The sequence below is a fragment of the Apostichopus japonicus genome, chromosome 15 (assembly GCF_037975245.1).
Source record: "Apostichopus japonicus isolate 1M-3 chromosome 15, ASM3797524v1, whole genome shotgun sequence".
In the NCBI taxonomy this organism is placed as follows: Eukaryota; Metazoa; Echinodermata; class Holothuroidea; order Aspidochirotida; family Stichopodidae; genus Apostichopus; species Apostichopus japonicus.
In genome coordinates this window covers 12761843-12789150 of record NC_092575.1, presented here as the reverse complement: position 1 = coordinate 12789150, position 27308 = coordinate 12761843, and the positions used below count along the sequence as shown (strand labels likewise).

The 27308-nt window shown below is 38.3% G+C and overlaps 1 protein-coding gene across 1 annotated transcript; it reads left to right on the top strand.

Annotated features, from left to right (window-relative positions):
- Positions 1-833: 833 nt before the first annotated feature.
- On the top strand, positions 834-21816 carry LOC139980757 (uncharacterized). The gene is made up of 10 exons (XM_071992661.1): positions 834-911; positions 4278-4461; positions 7845-7903; positions 11070-11317; positions 12327-12590; positions 13018-13463; positions 14274-14455; positions 14709-14977; positions 20471-20758; positions 21222-21816. The coding sequence occupies exons 2-10, from the start codon at positions 4283-4285 to the stop codon at positions 21324-21326; spliced, it is 2040 nt and encodes a 679-aa protein (XP_071848762.1). The 5' UTR covers positions 834-911; positions 4278-4282; the 3' UTR covers positions 21327-21816.
- The last annotated feature ends 5492 nt before the right edge of the window (positions 21817-27308 follow it).

The window sequence follows — 27308 nt, the reverse complement described above, 5'->3', positions numbered from 1 at the left end:
AGAATTCGTTTCATGGAATGGGTAGGCCTACACTAAAAGCAACTTCAAGAGTCTTGAGTGAATATACGCAAAACAGTATAGTGTATAGTATGATATATTTCCGTCACTGCACTGTGTACATAGTTATAATACATATAGGCCTACAGCGCATGTGTGATGTACCCTGTAGGAAACTTTCACTGTGCGATGTTATCGATTAATGCCTTCACAGAAAACTTCGATCAAAGTAGATCATACAATACTAGTGTGCTTAATATGTCTAAACCAATTCCAAACATATCTAAATATATGTACGTAAAGCTACGGGTAATTTTGAACGGGTATATCTTCGTTACAACAAATGGATGCAGAACCTCGAAGTAAAGGCTTCTATGGTGATGACGTAACTTTTCCGACCAATCATGAACGACTATTTACGCACACTAGCAAACCTGTTTGGGAAAAATCGCTGCCCGTATACCCTCTCCCAGACTGACTGGCTCGAAAACCAATGAATATAGCAGCAAAACGACATATATTCCTTACATTACAGTTAGATTTTGGAAAATCACACTTACTTTCAGTATAACGCAATTGATATGCTTTGTCACTGTCTGAAACTGCTGAGTTGCCACAATAGTGACAATACACCTACCACCTACTACCCTTTTCCGAGAATGGCTGATTGGTAGGATTGGTAATAATGCCAAAAATAATCAGCCAACCCAGACGCAAATATCAGCCAATCAGGGCCAATGATTAAAATAACGTATAGGACACGCTTGAATGAATGTATTCATACCTTCTCAATATGCATTTTTGAATGTGATGCAAAATAACAAATTCTGTCTGACAAATATCACTTGGCAGCAAGCCCTTATCAAGAACACAAACAAGAAAACCGAGGCCGATCATTCAGCGCAGTATACAAGGTAAAATTAATGTTTTTTCGATAGTTATTACAGCTGCATGGTATCAGCAAATAATTGTTCATATCATTAAATGATTTGCTGCTATCAGCAAATATTTGCTGATATCATCAAATGATTTGATGATATCAGCAATTGATTGGTAATATCATTAAATAATTGCTGATATCACCAATAATTGTTGATATCATCAAATATCGAATTAAAGTGAAATGGCTTGCCGTATACGGCCGTAAGTTACAGATCACATGTCCTTGTATCGTGGTATACGGTCGATTTGGCGTGTAGCCAAAGTTAGCGTACGGTGGCTATAAAGTAAAGTAAAAGTAAAACAAAATTAATTCCAAAGGTCTTTAGTTGAGTTTGTACCATGTTGAAATACTTACCAGTTTATATCTATGTACTGTTGTAAACATTCCTCTTTGAAGAGATGTATTATAGGCAGCGGTGTAGCCAGGAATTTGAAAGGGTGAGCACTTCTTGCGATTGATATGAGGGAGGGTCGAAGGGGAGGGGTGTCCACTCCCCTTTGAGATATTTTGAACAATTGAAGGTCCTTAGATGCGATCTGGTGCAATCTTTTGCCAGTTTCATCATTATCATATGATATCATATTATCAGCAGATTTTCTTTCCTGTTTGAATTCTTTTACATGTTCCTTTACATTGTACATATCAGAAAGACATAAATAGTGCTCGTTTACAATTTTTCCAGTAGGATGATTCTTGTTTATCGTCCAATGTCTGGACTTTAATACATTTGACGTACTTAACTGATGGACAATATAAACTTTCATATTTTGTAAGACAGCCAGATGTGCAGTGGCCTAAAAACAAATATCGTTATCGCAGTGAATTAGCAGTACTGTAATAATTATTTATAGGAAATGCGTATAACGTACGATTGCTAGCTTAGCTTCATAACATGCTGTTAGTGCAACAACAATTAGGACGAATCATAGAAAGGATGAAAACAAACGTTGTCCATCGAGTGCGGTTAGTATTTTATTACGCAGTGGCCAACTGTAGGCTTGTAATAGGCTATAGGCTAAATTAAGCTAATTACAGCTGCCAAAGTAAGTATAGTTGAATCAGTAGGCCTGAATGTTACTACGATTATAATTCGAGTTAACAGAGCTGACGAGTATTCAAGATCAAAAGAGCACTGACAAAATACCATGCTAATAAAGAACAGTTTAAAATAAAACTGACACTGAAATTTAAGGGGGGAGCAGTCGCTCCCCCTGCTCCCCCCTGGCTACGTCCCTGATGATAGGGCAGTGACATCTCCAATGAAAACTGTAAATGCGTCCCTTATTGAATGTTCAGACAATCATCCCATAAGGAGTCCCTGCTATGGGCTGAGATTTATATACACCAATTTCATGATCTGCTGTGCCTAAAATGGAAATATAAACTGCCTTACTTACAGTGCTACCAAACCTACGTTTGGGGAGTATACTCGTATTTTAAGAACAGCATGAGATGTAATAATCCAACAGTTCATATTTATGTCTATTTTATATTGCAAGGTGTGTAAGGAGTGCAAAGCTGTGACCTAGTTATGTGGTGTTTTATTTGACATTTCTCATGTGGATAAACATACAAGTTACTAGGGTTAGACTATATTAACTTACATTTCAGCCAAAACCTGTTAGAGTTTGACACACCAGTACCCCCCCCCCCTACCCTAAAGCATTAATTGTTGACCAATTTAGATTGTATAGTAAGTATAGTCTAGATTAAGATTAACCATACACGAGTTTCATGTTTTTTATAAATAAATAGTATAAATTATCATTATTCTCAATAAATTTCACATTATCAATACATATAACCTTTTAAAGCTTAATTGCTATAGCCTAGCCTAGGTTAGTTTTTCCTAGGTTACTCTAGGCTACTACAATAAATGCATCACATGCAACAGCTATATTTTCTTCTTTCAATGTCGGCAATCACTAGTAGCCTATAGCCATTTTCCCGAACATGTAGACGACTAGCGGTCTTATCATATCCAGCTTACTGGCTTAGGCTTAGTCTTTTTTAAAAGTGAAGGCAAGCTACGGAGTCTAAAGTGTGCTGACCCAAGCGTAAAAACTTCCTGTGTATTGTATTGTTCTTAGGTTTGTATATAATTAAGAATAAATAGTAAGAAGTCCATTGTGCAGAGGGCGTGCACATCAATACATGTATAAATTTGTGGCTTTCGTTAGGTGTGCCAACAGAAGTTACCATACACCACAATAACTCGCATTCGGTAGAAGTAGAAGCGCCCGTGATTTAGCGAAGGTCTAGGTCTTGCTACGTATGGGTATGACACACTGTAGGCATACACTTTCTTAGGTCTAGTCCTGAAGATACTTCATAATTTAGCTAGGCTATTCTATATCTCATAGTCAGTTTAGTCAGTATTGAGAAGTTCGGAACACACAACAGTCTGTATATGCTATGGCCTCCAATATCTTTTTGTAGCACGGTTACATGATCATAAACAATCGCAATAAATAGTATTGCAAGCATACTAACACATCATATATAGTTTAGTGATATAGCCGGTGTGTATCGGTGTTTAGCATAACGAGTGGTGGATGTGGAATAAGAAAGTGCCCCTCTGATGTTGTGCACCCCCACTTTTTTGAAGCTTCCTACCCCCTGGTTCTGTCCCTGCCACAGTCAGTACAGATGTAAACTATCCACTACGTCGTAGCTGGATAATTCATCTGGATTCTTGAAACTGGCAAACAAGAATGTCAACACCTTTTTGTGGTATATCTTGTCATCCTCTTTACTAAACCATTACTAGTCTGATTAAATTGCTTGCATTCTATTTTCATAACTTGTGAACACAAACTGAGTGTTACAAACGGACAATCACCCCCGTTTTCATATTTGGGCATAAGAAGTTTGAAGTTACTACAAGAAAAGAAAAAAATCAGGGGCGTAGATGTACTACGCATATTTTTCGGCGAAGGGGATCCACCACACTGACAGACGGAATATTGCCACACAAACAAAACAAATTCCTACAGTGCAGTACACACACATATATATAGTATATATATATAGTGCAGACTGTGCGTTTGAAAACTCTTCAACATTGCTTCTAAACGTGCAAACGTTAAGCACCACTTTGCAATTAAACGAAACGAAACTAAATATGTTAAAAACTGTTACGTTGTCATTATAAATTATATGGTTGCATTGCCATTGGTATAAAATAGTTGGTTTGTTTCTTGTGTCTCTTAGCACTATATTTTGTCTTTTCGCTTCAAAGGCAATATCCAAGTTGTTACATGTAACAAGAAATTTCAATTCACTTTAAAGTTATATTTTGGTTACTTGATGATTACATTTTCATAATAATCCTCAGAAAATATGTCTGATCCAGCGGATCAAAGTGTGGTGCATCCATTTTCTTTGGGAACGACAGATGGGTCAGATCAAAACGGTCGTTTCTCGTGGAAGACTGTAAAGATTGGAATAATCTTCATCGTTGCCTTGATTCTGGTCTTCGTTATCGGATTGATAATTGGTCTGATTTTATCACGTCAACGGTAGGTTAATATGCATCCAATCTATATATATATATATATATATATATATATATATATATATATATATATATATATATATATATATATAATATAACGAAAATCCACGTTTACTCCAAAGGAAAATATTATTAGAGAAAACCAGAGAAATAAGATATGACTCATAATTGACAAATAAGGAGTAAGTTTTAGAAAATATATTGGAATTTTCGGTCCCCCTGGGACCTTCGTCAGCAATACTTGGCAGTCGAATGAGAAGTACAAAATGTGACACAATGAAAGTATGACGCTAGATAAGTGTAAGTTGCAAAGATGGCAACTTACACTTATCTAGCGTCATACTTGCATTGTGTCACATTTTGTACTTCTCATTCGACTGCCAAGTATTGCTGACGAAGGTCCCAGGGAGACCGAAAATTCCAATATATTTTCTAAAACTTACTCCTTATTTGTCAATTATGAGTCATATCTTATTTCTCTGGTTTTCTCTAATATATATATATATATATATATATATATATATATATATATATATATATATATATATATATATATATATATATCCATCCATCCATCCATCCATCCATCCATCCATCCATCCATCCATCCATCCATCCATCCATCCATCCATCCATCCATCCATCCATCCATCCATCCATCCATCCATCCATCCATCCATCCATCCATCCATCCATCCATCCATCCATCCATCCATCCATCCATCCATCCATCCATCCATCCATCCATCCATCCATCCATCCATCCATCCATCCATCCATCCATCCATCCATCCATCCATCCATCCATCCATCCATCCATCCATCCATCCATCCATCCATCCATCCATCCATCCATCCATCCATCCATCCATCCATCCATCCATCCATCCATCCATCCATCCATCCATCCATCCATCCATCCATCCATCCATCCATCCATCCATCCATCCATCCATCCATCCATCCATCCATCCATCCATCCATCCATCCATCCATCCATCCATCCATCCATCCATCCATCCATCCATCCATCCATCCATCCATCCATCCATCCATCCATCCATCCATCCATCCATCCATCCATCCATCCATCCATCCATCCATCCATCCATCCATCCATCCATCCATCCATCCATCCATCCATCCATCCATCCATCCATCCATCCATCCATCCATCCATCCATCCATCCATCCATCCATCCATCCATCCATCCATCCATCCATCCATCCATCCATCCATCCATCCATCCATCCATCCATCCATCCATCCATCCATCCATCCATCCATCCATCCATCCATCCATCCATCCATCCATCCATCCATCCATCCATCCATCCATCCATCCATCCATACACCCATACATCCATACATCCATACATCCATACATCCATACATCTATCTCTCTAAACATCCATACATCTATCTCTCTAAACTGTAGACTCACATCATGCTCTCAAAGCATGATATTCATACTGCTCGTACTGACAGTGCCAGTGCTCTGAAGCGGGACATCACACTACAGTATAGAGACTGGGTGAATAAAGACGCCATAAAACTGATCATTCATAGATCACGCACAATCCTCCATGGACGGTTATATTATGGACATATAACGTGGAATAGCCTGCGCTCGCCTCGCCTTGAATACCTGTGCATAGAGCGTGTGCATTCGTGAACGTAGGTGTGAACGCGCTTGGCATCAATATCGCGTACATACATGAATACAACGCAACCGTACAAGCCCCCCCCCCCCCGCCCTGCCGACTAAATCATTATAATGAGTTGGAACGTCCAGAATAGCGACAAACATTGCAGCCTCCACCGGGATTCGAACCTCGGCTTCCCTCTTTATACGAGGACGCCCTAACCAACTAGACCATAGACGCTGATGGTATCTACAGAAAGGAAGGTCAGCATTCCACTGTAACCTTTTGCCACCTGTCTACCCTACCCTACTTTATGTACAACCATCCACCTTACTTAAGTTCCATCCTCATCCTTAACTCGTAAGAAAATTGATATCTTGAGATAAAATATTGTAACTTTTGAGAAATTCATTTGTAAATTCAAGGAATAACATTAACAATACAATGGAGGGTGTTATGAATATTTTGAGATGAAATCGTCAAAAGTTTGAATGACTGAGAAGAAAACATTTTAATGCAAAAGTTCCAAATTTCGATACAAAAGTCGTAATTTCGAGCAACGAGTAGTAATTCCGTGATATAATAGCCGAAAAAATGGTCAAAAGTTGAAGAATATATTTAAAGCATAAAACAGACATAAAATGAAATGAAATATATACTTCTATATAGACAAATGTTGAAATCAGTTTTGAGATGAAAAATAACAATTTCGGTATGACAGATTACAATTTCCAAAAAAAAAAAGTTAAAAGTTCCAACATACCGTAGTTAATCGTTTTGCATTCAAGTGCATTAGTTGTACTCAGAGTCGAATAACAGGACTTTGATGTGAAGATGAACCGCATTAGGGCGTAACCAAGACAATTTACTTTATCATTTCTATTTACATTGTTTTATTAATGTGATCTCTGTAAAAGTCAGTCATTGCCATAACCTTGTGGTTATCAATTAGAACCAGTGATCAAGGCCATGGATAAAGTAGAGAGCCATTAATCATCCTCTGATCCGATTTTAGTCTCAATATGTGTTGAAGATTATTATTCAGTTCAAACAGCCAGAAACTGGTCGACGTTACAATCATGTTTGTCATGAAACCTTAAGTCCGGGAATTAAGTTTTGTTTTAATTTTGGGGAAATTCCCGCTATGAGAACTATGCTGCATATTCACGGAGCCAAAACCGAGGAGTAAGTTTATCAGAAGGAAAAATATCTTTGCCAATTCGTCGAAGTTTTATCAATTTAAAATAATTTTATATTTATTTGGGTGGTAACTTGTCTGTACGTTGTTGAGTCGTTCATGATACAACGTGATGTTTTCATTCACAGTTTTAAAATTCAAGATTAAGACAGAGAATCACTATAAGCTAGGTTAGCACACGGCAAAAATCACTGCAGGTGTCCCGTTATTGGTTCTTATCGATATCCCAGCATGCACTACGTCCAATCAACTCCCTGGGCCAAAGCTATAGTACCTTTTGTTGTAATGACTAACTCAAAATTGGAACTTGTTGAGGAAGCACTGTGATGTCGAATTTCCACCTGGGTCACCGTAGCCAATTTTATTAAAGTAAATTCGTCTGGAAACGTTTCCAAAACTAGATTTCTGTACCCCTCCCCTCCTTCCCCCACCCCATTCCCCCACTAGTAAAACTATTCCTAAGCCATTGTTGAATTAAGAACTCATATGTCACTGTCAAGACTAACATTTTTGTTTTCGTTTTCTGCGTTCACCTTTTGCAGAGACAACGTTGATCGTCTACCGGAAACTGGACCTACTGTATCTATTCCGACATCCGAAGGTAAGAAATGTCGATTAATAGAGGGATTAAACATGTGAAACAAACTAGATATTAGAATTCAAATTGTCAAACGAATTATGGAGATGTGTTTATTTTCCATTTTGGAATGTTAATGTTCAACAGCTGGGGATGGGCATTATATTGCTTTCATGACGATGTCTAAAAGGTATACTTTCCACTGTTGTGAGAGCCTTTTCATACTTTTAGTAATAAGCTAATTTGAATAAGGAATTGTATTGATGCGTTGACATGGTATGCTCCTTTGTTATTGAGCTTCATAAAAGTTTTTCTGCAACTTGACAGATTGAGTCGTAGCAACCATTATTATTTCTCACGAAAACGGAATTAAAATATCCACATTCAAAAAATAATAATTTAGAAAATCTAAATGAAGTGATGTTTATGATTTAGCATAGAGACTCGATTTACAAAGTAATAATCAAAAATATTGTTATTTTGAATACGAGTCTCCAAATAACATATGCAATTCGATTTCCTGTGCAAAGATAAAAATAAAAGATATTGTTGCAAAGACAATAAATCTTGCTTTACTAAACTTTCAGCAAAACAACAATTCATGGACTCCGATGAACATTATATCAAGTTCATCTTTGCAGCCTTTCTTGATATTAACTTAATATACTCTCAATATGTGGGAAGTGAGTGAGTAAAATGTTGAGACATTATCATTTGTGTGATTTTAGAAGTAAGTTGTATAAATCCAAGAATTTAACTTAACAGTTTCAAAGAAATATTTCTGGTTGTTAGAGTTTAATCATATTCCATAAACGGGTGGTAAACAGCAAACACATATCTATTGATCAACTTTCGGTGACTCTTTTCAATTCGTTCAACGCGATTGCAACTATTTTCACTCAACCTAACCCGTTCTCAGTACCTTTTCTGCATCTATCCTCACCCGTCCTACATTGGTGCCACCCCTAGCTCACCCCTACACACTACGTATAATGTTACTATCTACGTATAATCCAGATTCTCTGATCTGATACAATGTCGAAAGCCACAGGACCCTTATAGCGCCCCATCGATTTATCTACGATAACATTAACCCCCCTAACCCCCACACCCCTTTGCCTTCTCCGCATGTAACATGGACACTTCACGGAGCACCAAGGTATAGCGATTTTTTCTTCCCAAACATGTTTGCTACTATGTGTAAATAATCGCAGGCTCATGATTGGTCGGACAGTTATTGATTTAGTGTATGTCTTCCGACTTCCAAGCGATGGTCATTATTGATTCTGACGTCACGAGCAATCTGATTGACTGAAAACTGTTGCAAGTATGTGAACCAAAGATATGCTTCAGCGCCATAGCCGCTAGAAACGTAACTTCTTACTGAAAAGTAAGAAGCTTAACTGTAAACTTTTGCCAAATCAGAAACACTTTTTATGCAAAACAGATAAGGGACATCGTAACTGCAAATAATATTCCGGTATGATTTCTCCAACAATGTTTGCCTACATCCTTCCTCGTTAGAAACAGAAGTTCCTGGAATTATATACAAATTAACATCTAAAAATGAGTTCTGTTCTATTCTATTGTAACGGTTCCTTATAACTATAGGCCTACTACTAAAACAATGTTTCGGTCGCCCACTTAGAAATACGGCAAAGCAGTTTCACGAAACGAACAGCTCAGTCTAACGAATACCCGCGCATATACGCATAAGTGGACTTCATTATTACATGTAATACGAACACGTTGCACAAAAATCATGTTGTCAAAACTAACGTGTGCAGAATGATATGAAAGTCATCAATCTATAAGCGCCATCGGAGCTATACAAAACCATTGACGAGTACCGAAACACTTGGAGCAAGGAGTTTTTCCATAACAACTCCTTGATTGTACATTGCTATGAAGGGCTTCCCTGTGATCATTCAAATATATGAATAGTTTATTCGTGGTATATAGCTCCCTCTCAGAACAACATCAAGTATGTATAAACATTAGTCGCTCAAATGCTTCGAAAGAGGATCATCAACCCTTTCAAATAATACAGAATACCACAGCCATTATTTTAATCCTGTCCAAACATTATTGTCATAGCGCCTCAGTCTTGAAGGGACTTCATTGGTTTCCTGTCTCTTCCAGAATCGTCTTTGAAATTGTTTACTCCCCATATATAAATCCCTTCAGACAATTTTGCCCTACTTCAGTATCGTACTTATTATTGTTGATCTCCTTTTCAAATTTAATCCTATACCCTTAATCTAAGATCCGGTCATTTTGCCTCTTCTAAAAGAGAGTTAAAGGTGTGTAGATGTATGTGTTTGATTCCCTCCGCTTGTAAAAACGTTATTGTTATAGAACATGCTATAGTATATAATGAGTTGATAAAGGTCAAAGGTCACTTATGGACAGCAGGGAGCAAAGTCTCTTAAAACCATGCAAACACTATAACTCCAAAGTATGTCTGGTCAAGCAAAGTATGTTAAATATTTAGGTCTGTCACAGAAAGTAGGAAGTTTTCTGAAGTTTCAGATCTGAATCATTGTTACGTATAGTTTACCCAAGGACGTTCCATAAAACTGGCATCGGAACCAACCATGCAAAACTTGCATCCTAGTCTTACTGTGTAAAGAGACTATCATACAACTTAGATAATTATGTTGATCTCTAACGTCGTATACTGATGCGTCCGATTTACGTATATGCTAATGCTAAGCAAGTCTTCCGTCTATTTGGTTCGTTGTCCAACGGTGGCTTTCTTTTTCTTTTTCTTTCGGTGGCTTACTTTTTTGTCTTTGATTTTGTTTTTATTTTGAACTTTTCTATAAATGGGACCTTCGTATGTGTGACACATATAGCCTATATGTGCAAGCTATGTGAGACCTTAGATAAAAATGGGAAACTCAATTCCACAAGATTTGAGCCCCATAATCTCACCAGGGAAAAAAATTGTCCCTAACGACTTTCAACCCTTCCTCAATATGCTGAGCTATATACATATCTTTTTGATATTGCCACAATACTGTATAATGAATGTCAGAAGTTACTGTTTGTAAGACCTATACGTTAATGTTGAATTTTATCTACAGGCTGCATGAAGCTGTTAAGTAAATGATTAACCTGATTTTCATGTTGGTTTGGTATTGGTTTAACTGATATTACACCACGTCGAAACATCATTTCCTGGTAGATAAAGCTTACAGCGGCGCAGAATGTGACCGGACATGCAGAGCAGGGGATATCCGCACATGTATCTTCGACTGGGAAGTCTCTTACTACTATACCATGCTGACAAATAGCACGGGTAGCGGTGACACTGCCTGTGGGGACTGCCCGATCATCCCAAAAAATTGCAGCAATAAGGGTTGCGTTACTTTGAATGGACTAAAACGTCCGGTGACAACAGTTAACCAACAAGTTCCCGGGCCAAAAATTATTGTAAGTATGGTCGATGGAAAAAGATTATGCCCACAGAGTTAAAAAATAGTTAAGAAATGCAGACCTGAAAACGAAAATATGCCTATATGTCTACATTAATTCGATTGAAGCTCACATTAATTCATTCCTAGTCCACATCTTGGCATATTATCACTTCAATGTGGGCATTAATTCAAATATATGAGAAATCACATCGAATTACAATTAACACACTTCCGTGCCAGCAGATATTCATTATATACTCACAGACAGAACAAGTTATGTTTGTTCTGGAATATAAAAGAGAATTTTAGTTGAATATATAATTGAACATTGGTTCCGAATAAGTTCGACCATGAATTAGATTTAATGCATAAAATCATTATTATCTGCTTTTATGTAAAAATGAATTCTGATTGACTACAAATACATGTCTAGTTTAACCAGTTTTGCTCTCTGTGGTCAAACAGAAACGAACGACGAAATCACAGAGGTGCGCAGTGTAGTATAGTGATGTATAGTGGAGTGGAGCCGTGTGGTACAATGAAGGGACGTGTACTGCAGCATACAGTAGTTTAATACAGCACGGGAGATGTAATGGAATTGCAATGGCCTAACGTTGAATGAAGTGGCATATATTTTAAAGGATACCACAGAGGTTAAACAAAGACATCGCGTATGGAACATTCTCCCTCTCTCTATCTCTCTCTCTCTCTCTCTATCTCTCTCCTTTCAAATTGGTAGAACACTTCACATTGCTGTATCTGTTTTAGTAAATAGCAACAAATGCTTCTGCGTATCCGGAGTGAGATAATAGACTTTAACACGCAAAAGGTATTCAATTGACCGGCACAGAAAGAGTCCGTCATATGGTTGTCAAGTATAGCCGTATATATCTACTTCATTTTTTTGTGGTAAATATTTGCTAATGTAAGTCAAATTAGGATCATATTAAATGACGTTATGATTGGCGTTGTGAAAGTCGAGAGTTGGTGAATCCTAATTTTTTGGTGGTGATATGTTTGTATAGGTGTGCAAAGGCGACACGTTCATAGTAAATGTTACGAACATGCTGAACGATATGACGGGGATAACTTTCCACTGGCACGGTTTGAACCAATTCCATACACCCGCAATGGATGGACCATCCATGATAACACAATGCCCGATTCCATTTGCAACGACGTTCACCTACAAGATAATTGCCAATGAGCCAGGCACATACTTTTGGCACTCTCACATAGGATCAAACCGAGCAGACGGCCTCGCTGGTCCAATAGTTATTCGAGAAGTGGTGAGTAGTGTTCAGTAAAGACATAATAACAACTGAATTGATACTGTACACTTTGTATATCTGTCCAAACCGTCATGGTAACGAGATGCACGCTGAGGTGAATTTCATCTAACATAAAGTAAATTAAGGTAGAAAATCGTTTTCCCTTCATTAATGGAATAATGGCAAAACATATCAATAATCAGTAATTTTATATCTATTTTACCCAGGATACTTAAAGGTTTTGCTCTATACTAGTACTTTTCCAATTAAGATTATCCATTTGTGGATACCTATAATGACAAAACAAAGCAAATCGAGCCGAGTTGTCCTTTTTGTTTCCTAATGACTGTCGCTATAGCCTATAGATACAAACACTTCTGTTGAAGTTATCTGAAGTTATCAGAATGTTGCCAGAATGTTACTACGCAGTTTCCTTTGTACACAGAATGATCCTCATCGAAACACGTATGACGCAGATGATTCAAACCACACTGTCTTTATACAAGACTGGATGAATATCACACAGAACACTAACTATATGGAATATCTGTATGGTGTAGGGCATAATCAACCGGACTTTCTGCTTATAAATGGAAAGGGCAGAGGACCAGTTTTCAAAGGTGAAACCGGTAATGGTTCCTTCTTTGTTCCACGAGAAGTATTCCATGTTGAGAGTTCCTTGCGCTACCGGATGAGAGTTATCAGTAATGCTTTCACTGGTTGTCAAATGCAAGTTTCCATTGATAACCACTCCCTCCTAGCTATCAATATGGACAGTTATCCAATCGTTCCAGTACCATTCGATGCTCTAATCAGCAATGCAGGGGAGAGGTTTGATTTTATACTTCACGCAAACCAATCCATTGGGAATTACTGGCTCAGACTGAAAGGGTGAGTCTCTATGATAACTTCATTTAGTGCATTCTTAATTCAACTGATTAATATTTTACATATTGATGACTGTAACTATCAAATCATATAGAGATTTATATAGAGAGTAAAGCAAATCTGCCATAAGAAATACCTATTAAATAAGATCGTTATGTGGGCTAGACACTACAGCATTTCAATTCAACAGGAATTAGACTTGCTAAAACCGTCTAGGATTTAAGGCATTAAAACTGATAAACAGTGCATATAAATACATGTTACATGACTTTTCAAAGTTTCTCATTGAATTTATATCCTTTCACATCAAACAAGAGTTGTATCTTTCACACATGACAAAACTGATGAGAACGTACACATTCTATACACCCAATATGCAAAGTCCCGAGGTGCAAATGTAATGTTTTCTGCATTAAAAATGATTAAGTATCGGCTTCGAGCAAAGGATCAGTAACGACACAAGGGAACCATCAGAGAAAAGAAATAGATCCCCTTAGTAGAACACATAAATACTTTCCATTATAACAGACGGGAACGACGGCAGATGATTGAATATGAGAGAGATAGAGATGGGGGGGGGGGGGCTGGGGGGATCAAGTTGATGTGCAGTGTGTATAGTGTTACTTTGCTTTGATGGAGCGAGCTACAAACTTTCCGAAAAATGTATCATGTGTGCAATTCGAACCACAACATTTCTTTGCGATTAATTATACATATTTATACGGTTCGCCGTTTAAGATCTCAGTCACTTCTTCGTCTATATAATATTATTAGATTTGATTGCAAATATCTCGAACTTATTACTCTTTACAGAGTGGGTGATAATTGTGAAACACTTCAGGAACTTGCAATCATACGATACATGAGCGCACCAGAAGAGGATCCTACAGCACCGGAAAGATCCCTTACTACTCCTAGCAGACTTCTTAATGCCCCTGAAAGCTCGACAGTAAATGCCCCTACGATTATTAGGATGATCAATTTAACGTCACTGAGTGAGTTGTTGTACTGACTATCTGTTTCAAATCGTTGGGATGTTTGAGTGTATTTACTGTTACAATTTAATTTAGTTTAGTTCAGTTTGTATCAACAAAATGAAAATAGTGTATTTTGACTTGAATATGCTCATATAAGTCAGCACTTGTATTCCTTCCATTTTCCTTACCAGTAAACAAAATCAGTGTTTCTTCGATGAAACACAGATCTGTAAAGTTAAATTAGTTTCATGCTACATTCCCATTTTTTTAGTCAGGTTCGCTGGGAATCAAAAGGCCAATAGTTACTACCTGCCATTGGGGCTCGAAGATCCGAAAGTTCGTGAGCCTAGGTTACGAGGACGGAAACGCATACCTCAAATCAACCACATAACCTTCACGTATCCTCCTGTGCCGCTTCTTACACAACATAACGAGGTTGACCAATCGTTGTTCTGTGATGCTAGAGTTGCGAGTACTTGGACCAACTGCACTGACATCCAATGTAGATGCACACAAATCATTTCTGTAGCATTAAACCAGGTAGGTAGAATAAAGACTCAAGGGAAGGGAGGTGACTATAGGATAATTACATCTGTATTAAGGAATGTAATATTTATTCTGAATTTGAGATATACCGAACCTTTTGTGAACCTAGTCTAAGGATCCAATTTAGGTTTGTGGAAACAAACCCCGTCCCCTTTCATATTGCACTTGTCTCTGAATCACCTCATTAGACCAGTTGGGACCCTTAGAGAACTTAAATGAATAGTTAAGAGTTGTTATTTCTGTAGGTTTTCCCCTTTTAAGGTATGCGGGTTTTAAAATACGTTTCACCTCTGAAATGCTACTTTAAGGCTTTTTTTTATGATCAGTAAGCTCTTCAGTGCTGACCTAACTGTTTACAATAACTTTAAGCACAAATTAAGTCGATATGTTGTAAGAAAACACTTATATCACTCACCAATGTACTTTTATACCTGGTTATGCCGCTCTAAACCTGCGAAGTATGCGTGGGATGTGTAATAAGAGTTAGGAGTCTTAGTCCGATTGATGGTCCCTTTAAGTTGCGACATTCTGTACTTCATGCGCTAAGGTTGCGCGTTGCAGCGCGCCCATGTGATTCTGTCATGTACATCCGGTCCTGGGACAAACCACAAAACGTGCACTTGCATCAATCGGCTTCGAGACATCAACCAGAGAGCACGTAGTGATTCCCATTGGTAAAAAAAAACAGTTGCAAAAAATTAGAAAACATCGTTTCACCAATAATTGGAATTTTTGGTGAGGTAATTAAAGAGCAATACCATAGTGGTAAATTAAGATTATTGTTCGTCAGGCTTGGGTGAAGTTGAAAGTGAACATTTGGCGCATACTCGTGTTCTTCCTAAACTTGTCTTTGAGAAATTAAATCTTTGGTTATAGTCGAAACTGTGACCCCCCTCCCCCCTGACCCAGGTTTGATAAGCATACTTATTTCCTAGTGGGAATGTAGCGCCCTACTAACAGTTCCCCTTCCTCCTATTTAACGTGCCATCGATACATTCGGTTTTCACGAGTAATAGTGCAATATGCCCAAGATCACTGCACTCAGTTCAGAGTGTTGAGAATAATTACCTGTCACCTACTAAGATTCAGTGCACTTTGGAAGACTGTGCTGAAGACAGTGCTGAAGAAAAAACAACTGGCAGCGTGCTTTGGAAGAGTCCGTCGGCATGCTGAGAGGAAATTCCGGGGAACGTACTGTCGAAGTTACTGTCAGCGTCCTGCAGGAGCATCCACTGTCAGTGTGCGGAAGAACAACAAACGTCAGCATGCTTAATAGGAACCAACTTTCAGCAGGCTGATAGCCTGCCAGGAACAATGGTCAGCATACCACGCCAGACAGACAGAAGAGAGAGTCTATAGGATCAATATATTTAATTCAATCGATCATAATTCAACTGTTCTCATTTCTTTTTGCATTAGCCTATTTCCCCTACGTCATAAGGTCCGTTCACTAAGGTCCGAAGCTATCTATTGAACATGGCGGAGCTGCCGTCACATATGCTGCACTTAGGCCTATCCATATATGCCACATACATAACAGTTTGGGTGTTTTGGGTGGTGGGGTGTTTGGAGTTCTGCGACCACGTCATGGTTCTAAGATCTACGAGTGCATAGACAAGCTATTGAACCGATAACTAACGTACTACCGTACACTTTGATTATGCGCATGCAAATGCGATGTAAATATGGTGACGGACTGCATGTACAAAGATAGTAAATTAATTCCGTAAGTTTAAAATGATCTTCGAAAGAACTATCCATTCCATTACCTGATTCAGTTTTTGAATCTGAAGCTTGTTATCTTTTACATCCAAACTTCTATTTACGTCACCTCCCAGAAAAATTACCTATTTTAGTTTTATTTTATTTAATCAAGAAACAATGGCGCCTGAGCGGAAACTTTGTCAGATATCAATCAATCAATCAATCAGAAAATATTTATATAGCGCCAAAATCAACAAAAGTTGTTCAAAGGCGCTCAAGACAGTTACATGAAATTAATTACAATACACTTCTTGAAAAAGATAACATTTGAGCAGTTTCTTGAAAATATGAATAGTCTGAGCATCCTTGATGTGATTTGGAAGAGTGTTCCACTCTTTTGGTCCATAGCAGGAGAATGAGCGATCTGCAAATGACACAGCACGGGTTCTGGGCACGATAAAGTGAGGAGAAGATATATATGATCTAAGCTGTCTGCGTGGTGCTTGCAGCTGTAGTAAGTCAGATATGTAGGATGGCGACTGTTTATGGTGAGCTTTGTACACAAGAAGGAGAACTTTGAATTTAATGCGCTGTTGTATAGGAAGCCAGTGAAGAGCAATGAGTTCCGAAGTGATAGAGTCATACTTCTTACGCTTGACAATGATGCGAGCAGAGGTGCGTTGGACATTTTGAAGTTTAGTGATTAGGGATTTGTTTACACCAATCAAGAGGCTGTTGCAGTAGTCCAACCTGGAGGTAACTAATGTGTGCACAGCTAGCTTGGCTGCCTCAGTAGTGAGCATTTTGCGTGCACGACTAATGTTATTGAGATGATAGTTAGCAGATCTGATAATAGTTGTGACCTGTGCACTCATTGTCATACCGGAGTCGAAAATAACCCCTAAATTTCTGACAGGGTTTGTCTGGACGGGAACATCAACACCAGCAACAGTCACTGAGGGCAGGTTGAACTTAACCAATTGGGCTCTAAACCCAATGACCATAACCTCAGTTTTGTCAGCATTGAGTTTCAGGAAGTTTGTTGACATCCATGCTTGCACTTTGCAAAGGCAGTCTTCAAGTTTCGAAACTGCTTGCTTCACTCCCTCCTCAGATGTTGGGCAAACCGAAACATACACTTGTGTATCATCAGCGTATATATGCAGATCTAGCCCATATTCGCGAACAAGATTTCCGAGAGGCAAAATGTAAATGGCGAACAGCAAAGGACCCAACACCGATCCCTGAGGCACGCCATACACCAAGTTCTGAACAGAAGAAAATTTGCCATCAACAAGGACACGATGAGATCGATCAGACAGGTACGATTTGAACCAGGTAAGCGGAATTCCATGTACACCCAGCAGATATTCCAAGCGATGTATAAGAACTTCATGGTCAATAGTGTCAAATGCACTGCTCAAATCAAGTAGGACAAGGATTGTTACTCCCTGTCTCTCCATTGCCCACAAGATGTCATTGTGAACCTTGATTAAGGCAGTCTCAGTTGAGTGAAACTGCTTATAGGCAGACTGAAGTGGCTCATGAAGTCTGTTCTCGGTCATGTAGTTGGTTAGCTGCTTTGCAACAACACGCTCAAGCACCTTGGATAGGAAGGGAAGGTTGCTAACAGGCCTGTAGTTCTTCAGCGTGTTATGGTCTAAGTTGGCCTTTTTGAGGAGTGGCGCAATAACAGCCTCCTTATAGGTATCTGGAACAACGCCAGATCTAAGCGAAGTATTCACAATTTCTGTTACGGTTGGCAGAAGAGAGTCAAGCAACAATTTCACCATCCAAGAAGGCAAAGGATCGAGAATGCAAGACGGGCTTGGTGCCTTGGAAATTATCTCACGAAGATCGTCCTCGCTGACAATAACAAATGTGTCCCAGGAGTGAGAAACAGGAGATGGCGTGGAAGAATCGCAGTTTTGACATGTGAGATTGTCCCTAATGGTTTGAATTTTAGTAGAAAAGTACGCTGCAAATTGATCTGCCAAGTCTTTGGCAGAGTCATGGTCCGGTAGTTTTGTGGGTCTCTTTCTCTGAAGAATGTCATTTATGGTACGAAACATGGACTTGAAATCATTTCCACAATCCATGATCTTGTTGTTGAGGAAAGTACACTTGGAACGGTACAGCTCGATGTTATAGCTATTTCTTGCTTTCTTGAACTTATCAAAGTCAATCAGCTAGCGACTTGAAATCCACTTTCGTTCAGCCTTACGGCGATTGCGCTTAGCAGAATGTAGAGAGTTAGTAAACCAAGGCTGCTTTGGACGAATCACCACCCTTTTTGTACTAAGGGGTGCATGTTTGTTGAGGAGATCAGACATGACACTATTATATTTGTCAGCAAGATCACATACATTGTTTGACTCCGATGAAGCCGTTTTTAGATCAGAAGATGATATATCGTTCTTGAACGCAGGCAAATCAACAGAGCGATATTTCCTTGATGTTATTATCTTAACAAGCGGAGGTGGTTTTGCGATGTTAAGATTGCAAGCAACAATATGGTGATCAGATATAAGATCAAGAACTCGAACTGTATCCACAATATTGTCAGTAGAGCGTGATATTACCACGTCAAGTGTATGCCCACATTGATGAGTAGGTTGGGTGACAAACTGCTGAAAACCAAGTGTTTTGGCAAGATCATTGAAATTGAGCGTGGCATAGTCATTAACAACATCCAGGTGCAAGTTCAGATCTCCAACAACAACGAGGTCACCTTTAGCAATGGTATAGTCTTGCATGGTTTGCGAAAATTCTGAGAAGAATATGCCAGTGTTGAGCTGATTCTTAGCCGATGGGGGTGGCCTATACATGACAACAAAAGTAAAACACTTGGTGCCAGTCGAGAAAACAACCTCACAAGATTCAAAACTCTTGATGTTAGAGCCTCTATTTTCAGATGTGGAAACAATAATAAGGTTCTTTTTGTATATGACTGCAATGCCACCATGAGGATCTCCATTTCCACGAGGGACATTGATGATATCATAGCCAGGAGGAGTAAGTGAATGTACATAGAAGTCATCACTTTTATTGTCAATAAACCAGGTTTCACAAAGTGCAAAAATATCGATGTCATGTTCAACAATAAGATCTGTTATGATTCCTCTAGTAGATTTAGACTTTGCAGATTGACAATTCAGAGCGAATACCAGTAAAGAAAGTCTATCTTTAGGATGAGAGATAGACGGTTGCAGATTATTTCTATTCATTCCTCTCCTTGTAGGTTTAATCTTAGAAACACCCATTGAGCGTATTGATTTGAACAAATCACTTGGTAGATAATACAAATTCCTGTTCTGTTTGACTTGCTCATTGATTGCTAACAAGCAATCTCTTGAATAGGAGTACTTGAGCTGTGCTGATTCCATAATTAGGCGATTAAGTGGACAAAAGACCAACCACAATAGGATGATTAGTGTCAGAACTGCTATGTTACAACTCTCCATGGTATACCAATATGGCTGAACACTCAGTGCTCAGAGATAGTGACTGTATCACTGAGAATCCGAAATGAAATGTTGGAAGAGATGGCATATTCCACAACAAAATAATCAAAAATCTGCATCAAATAAGTCAGTGATGTTATCCTGAAAGCTTAATAGAGCATTTATTCATGAAATCAGTCTGGTGCCAGTAGAAAGATGTTGAAAAGACAGAGCACAAGTGGAGTGCAGCATACACGCACATCCACATCCAAGACCAATATCAATGGAATTAGCAATCAAGTTGGAGTTACATGTTACGGATATATTGTCTCTTTCACAGACGGTTGAGCTGTTTTTCTACAATGGACATCCAAGGGACGCATGTCATCCAATGCATTTGCACGGATTCTCCTATCGCATAGTCGGAATGGGGCGACTAAATGGTAGCTTTACTCCAGCCGAAATTGAAGCACGTGACATGAAAGGAGAGTTTCCCCGGTTGAAATCCAATTTCCCGCCAAACAAAGACACTGTTTGTGTTTCCCATGGCTCGTACATGATTATTCAGTTCATAGCTGATAATCCTGGCTGGTGGTTCTTACATTGCCATCTGGACTTCCATGCCTTGGTAAGTGTATTGCAGACTTTTGTTTTCCACCCTTCCCATATGTGTCGCTATATGCATAACAATATGAAACTGAGCTAATTAGAAGCATTGCTAACAGAAATGATATGAGTTTCGCTTTACAATGAGCCACGATGAGTTTATTACTAGTTAACTTATAACGTCTAACGGGTCCAGTTTATACTGCCAAGAAGACTTGTTGATTACTCTAGGAATTCATTTGAAGGCAAAGAGAAATTTTGTAAGCTGAAGAAGATGACAACTACAGGGCAGTTGAAACTCGTTAAATAGTTTTCACATGTACTTGTCTGGTATGTATAATCACTATTACCAACGGTTGCACATAATTATTTACAAGACGTTGTACCACGTCACAGTCATACCAACTTATTGTCCTTGCTTTGATTGTCCCGGCGTGTAATTGCATCTATATATATCTTTTTATTTTTTGTTTCTACATATACAGATTGGAATGGCAATGGTAGTCCGAGTTGGTAAAGATGAAGATCTACGTGGTTTGATTCCACCAAACTTTCCACGATGTAACAACTTTGCTCCTCCTGGGTTTTAAACACTGTATATGTCAAGGATATATGTAGTTTCAGTTTTATTTTACCAATTTGGTGGCATACTCCTATTAGAGTCTATATCAATCCGCCTGCATGTTCTCCCATCTCAGGAAAAGTGCCAAAATGCAGTAGGAAAACCTCTTTTTGATGTGTTATAAATCAGGATCTGTTTTATTTTGGTGGCTTTCATGTTGAAGAGCCAGGATGGAAGTACATGTGGTGCAAAAATTATAGAACCCTTTAGGCCTCCCAAGATATGAATCTTATATAAAGTTCCATGTTTGCATTAATGTTGTTTCTCTCTTGTAATTGTACAGCTTTCTGAAAAGTACATAAAATTGTGCACCAATTACTAGATTCCGCAGGAGTTTCAAAGGATTTTATATTTGAAATTTGTAATTTTGAGTGCAAAATTAAGTTTGAAGCCAGACAACTGTTTACAACTAAGTTTGTTTCTCAACGTAGCAAACAAGCAGCTGTATTTAACTTGTATTTAACTTTGTATTTGACTCTTTTTTTTTTTGACGGAATTGATTTGTCCATATATATCAACTTGACAAATCGTAACAATTTATTTGAAGTAATCCTGTTTACATTTGTCTAGCTAATATACAGACAATATCTTATGTTTGCAACGAGAAGCGCACATATCGAAAGTCAAAAGTTCATCCTCGGAAAAACCTGTCATTCTCACTTTATAATATTTTAAACAATATATTCAACAATGATTGCAGAAATGTTAACTATAACGACTAATGAATCGCTGCCATTCGTAATATGTGTAATAACTAACTTTCAAACAGTTTATCTATTCACATGTAACAAAACGCTTAGGATCACTACGCTAAGAACAATTGATTATATATCATCACGGTTTTTCGGGTAATAAACAGAGGCTTAGACTGATGCAAAGTGGTGTTATCATTTCCATCATCTTAACTACATTTATGTGGTACACGTATTGGTCACAGTGTATGGTTTTTGCTATCACACTGAGAGGAGTGTGTGTGTGTCGGGGGGGGGGGGGGTTGACGTGTCCCAATGTCTCCCAACTTAATGTAAATGTTTACTGAAAAATGTAACTCTTATATGTCTCATGATGTAATACCGATTGTTACTTGTTGGCGTGGGTTCATTTAAACGTATTTTGTCATTAACATCACACAACAATTGTTCCAAATCTATAGGCTAGGCTACACACTTTCAAAGGCCAGTGACCTACCCTGTTTAGCACATATGGAATGATTACTGTTGCAGCTAACGGGATCCTTTACATACACCATTTATACAATGAACAAAAACTGTATATTGTAGTGATCACTAACGGCTGACCCTCTTTATCAGCTTCAACCAATTGATATCAACTACGACAAAAATTAGGGCAACTTCTTTACAAAACAATGTAGCCCATTTATCATGCCTTTCTGCCAATCATTCCTTCAATTCCGGCAAGTACTTGCAACTAAATAACTGCTTCCATGACATCTGACTAACAATTGTTCCAACAAAACATGTTGTCCTGGAAGAACTTGCAAAAGAAATTGTATACCAACAAGGGAAACGTTTCATTGAACGTTAGCTAAAAATGTCGATTGTATACATTAATATTTCAATGAATCATGATATGGTCATTGCTCTGACGTCATCGTAATTGTGACACGTGTGTCAGTATGAACGTATATGTACATGTTACATATACATTCGCATAAGTAAGTCGATTTTCATTATTTCCCAAGCAATGGTATGATTGGGTGCATATTTCAGGTCTTGCTATATCTGTCGTTATTTCTAATTTCAGTCTATCAAACTGTATAACTATGGCATCGACATGGCGACTTCATGGAAGCATTAGTCAGTCCTATGAAGAAACACACATACTGCTCTGTTACATTGAACCTTATTATATAGAGATCACAAAAATAGCCTGTTTGTTTCCTGCAAACGAGAAAACATGTGGTGGGGCTCTGCCCCGCCCCCGTCCCAACAACCACCCTCCCGCCAAAAATCCTAGGGTTCAGTTCAATAAATATATAATGCGTACATGCGGTATAAGCATAACAGTCAAAATTTCTTTAACATCGTTTGAAAAATTGCAAAATATAGCTCCATTTTGTATAAAGCACCCCCATTTCACCAACATTTAACCACAACTCCTCTCTTTAGACGACTTAACATCCTAACCCTCCACCCAAACAATAAAGGTGGTTGCGCCCGTGGTAAAAGGTGTACTGAATACGCACATCGATAACTTCACCTTGTCGTGATTAAGATAACAGAAGATGGTCCATATGTTATTAAAATAACATTTTTTGTTCCCCGTAATCCCCGTTCAGTCAATTTATAACAAATTAATTATAGACAGGAACACAAAATAAATTCCTGCCATTTTCACATTGAACGTTTTTATACTTGCCTGATGCTTGGTTATATCCCCCCCCCCCCACACCACTCACAAGCACACACACTTATGACTGTCTACTTCTACTACAATAATAGTTCAGAGCATGTCTTCGACAACCGCGACACCCATACCCCCTACATTAACTAATGATGGAAAAAAACTCAGGAATAAACCTCAGCTCTTTAATGCCTTCAATTCTCGCTTTTTATATTCTTTAAAGCGGATCTGGGTGTTTTAATCAAATATATGTGGAAGAATATAGATAGCAACATGGATCAAGAAAACTTTCATCTGCTAAGGGAAAAATATTATGGAACAAAGAGTAACGTGGGTTGAAATATTTTTTCTTATATGTTCTCAGTTTCAATCTTTGTGACCCTTCAACAACAAAAAACAAAACCACAAAAACCAAAAAAAAAAAAAACTGTAGCTACCCGTACCTATGGTCAAACATCATATAAAGGTCAAGTACCACAGAACACAAGAGAAAGATGCATGTGACTAGCTGTACCTATGTATCATCACACATAGTTAGGCCCACAGTTAGGCCCACGGTTTAAATGTACAAACCTCACATGGAAATGACTTCGCGTTTGCTATTCCGTATTTTCTGGTAGTACAGGGTTCACATTTCTACCTTTTCACCGAAAACTTTCGATTCTTTCGACTCGACTATTCTCTTGACTCTCTCTTATAAGAAGTGGAAACTTTCGAAGAAAAGATGAAATTTCAATTATTTTATTTCCAACATATTTTCTCACCAATGTTTGAATTTGTCATGCAGTCTACGGCGATTATATTATCCAGATGTCTCAAGGTGTTGACTTGTTCAACGTTAATATATTTCACATCTATACTGCTATGTTTTATGTAATATCATATGCTTCCCATCTACTGAAATTTCACTTTTTTTTAATACTTTTTTTATACCGAAAATAGTTCCCTGAAAATAAGTCTTGACCATTTAATTCTCGATAGAACGGTTTGCTTGAAGAGAAAAATCAAACCTCCCCCTGCATTTCTGATAAGAGAATCAAATGGTACTGGATCGATTGGATAACTGTCCATTTTGATAGCTAGGAGGAAGTGGTTATCAATGGAAACTTGTATTTGACAACCAGTAAAAGCATTGCTGATAACTCTCATCCGGTACAGCATGGAACTCTCAACATGGAATACTTCTCGCAGTACAAAGCCGAAGGGAGCATTCCTGTTATCTGTGAAAACCGTTCCTCTGCCCAGTCCATGTATAAACTGAAAGTCCGGTTGATTATTCCCTACACCATACAGATATTCCATATAGTTAGTGTTCTGTGCAACATTCATCCAGTATTGGATGATAAAGACGGCGTGCTACGTGTTTCTATGAGGATCATTCTGATTGGATGATACAAACGGTGTGGTACTGTTTCTATATGGATCTTTCTGATTGGATGATAAAAAACGATGTAGTACGTATTTTTATGAGGATCGTTCAGCAGGGTAAAGTCAACGGCGTACACTATTCCATGGTTCAATGACACAAAACAAATACAGGATTGATAACAGATTGATAAAGACAAAAAGCGTCATTAGGTCATTGGTCGGTCATCTGTGTAATGTTACATGTTAGTTTCCGACAAATAGCATTACTTTTAACAAAATGAGGGTAATGTATAAGTCCCCGCTGGGCTCATTTGGTAACTTCATTGCTTATGGACCTCTTCGTTTGTTTGGAAGTGAAATTATTGTGTGATGTTTTTTCCACTAGAGCCTTCTAAGAATCAGAAATAACTATCATGCTAAACTTAAAAAGAAAGACACATTAAGTACTAAACTCTACAATATGGGAAACTGTTCATTTGATTTTCTCCATACAATGAACAACGGGCCCAGATCCAGGGGTGGGGCCCAGGGTGTTATAGGAGTGATTTAAGCACAACATTGCGTGCAGACCTAATTATATACCTATAATTTGTAGCCAATACGTTCCTCAAAATGCGTCATTTTACATCACTCAACAGGTTTAAATTTTGAGCCCCAACATGGGCGTCGGCGTCAACGGTCCAACCGGGCCGCTCTAGTATCTTTTTTATATATCCTGCATGGATACAATTTCAGACAATTATGCACAGTAATTACCAATGACAAACATTTCAAACTTTGCCAATTTTGGGCCCCCAATTTTTTTGTTTAATGTAGAAACTGGATTCAAGTTACCCCTCCAATCTTTGGTAAACTGTAGAAAAGCTGTGTGGTGTTTTAGTCCTTGCAATTAACTGAACAAAGTCATGTCTTCGGTCTTTCCTCTGTTGTATACAACGTACAACCAGGGAGTTGTTTCTGTAACAAATCCCTGCAGTACAACTTGTCAACTTTTCACCTACCAGAAGAGTAATGGCGTCCTTCCCAGTGAGCATCTTCTTCTGGTTTTTCTTCGGCGGAGTGTCTTTTCTTTTACTTTCTAATCTTTGCTGTTACGTACCGTAGTATATTCTTCCCGGCACTTCCCGAGTGTTTTATGCTGCGAATACCTAGCCCTAAAATATGGGTCTCAAGCCTGCAAATTCTCAGATTGCACGTAAAAATCTGTAAAAACATTGTAATTTGTATATTCGATGGTGTTTTAAGAGAGTGGCTATTACTCGTAGTGTACTCGCAAAGACGTTTTTGAGTGTAGTAAATTACTACTTGCAATTAAATGCAATAATTTAATAAATGTCATAAGAAAAAACAGAAAGCATTTCTTAATGTCAACAAATGGGTAATTCCAAAACCATATGCAGTTGCCAACAAATTTCTATGAACCAAGCACTGTCACCCGCCGCTTACCGGTACTCACACTCACTGCTACCACTTTTCACGGGGCGTGAAGACGCGGTTGGGGTGACAATGTGGTCTATAGCCAGGGGACGGGCCGAGAGCCCCCCCCCCCCCCAGCATTTACTAAAATTATTACACCTATATAGTATACGTGTGCATCGGACAGATCGACAAGTATGCATTGAAAAATGGGCAGATGCACGTTTCGGAGCCTTGGTAAATATTGGGGGGCTTATCATGCATTTGCCCCCTCAACTTTTTCATTGGGGGGGCTGAGCCCCCCCAAGCACCCCCCCGGTTCCACCGCCACTGATATTGATACATATAGGTACGACTTTGTCACAGGGCATTGCTTTCCTTTCTGTGTTAGGGTGGCCTACTGATGCTAACAATTCAACTTTCAGAAATGGCAAATTTTGTAGGTCTCGCTCTTCTACTGTTCCTGACTGGTAAGAAACTTCCCTACAATTGTTTTGTTCTTACTTGATCTGTAATGATATTTGACCATATATGTACGGGTTGATACAGTTTTGTATCAACTGTATCATCTGTTGAAGGATCACTAAGAATTTAAAAACAATTTTTTTTCATGAAAACTGAGAACATATAAGAAAATTATCTCCACACAAATTTACTTTAACATATTACATAATATTATTCTACTAGCAGATTAAGGACAGGGAAATCGTATGTGTTCCTCTATATCTACCAATAATTCGTTTTAGACTAAATGGGGAAACAGTGTTTGAAATTATACTTGACACTATATGGATAATCTTTT

Bases quoted from the DNA above. Each gene is read 5' to 3' on its own strand.
- LOC139980757 (XM_071992661.1), top strand. From the start codon at position 4,283: ATGTCTGATCCAGCGGATCAAAGTGTGGTGCATCCATTTTCTTTGGGA. The intron at 11,318-12,326 runs GTAAGTATGGTC...ATGTTTGTATAG, and splicing joins TTCCCGGGCCAAAAATTATT to GTGTGCAAAGGCGACACGTT. The intron at 12,591-13,017 runs GTGAGTAGTGTT...CTTTGTACACAG, and splicing joins CAATAGTTATTCGAGAAGTG to AATGATCCTCATCGAAACAC.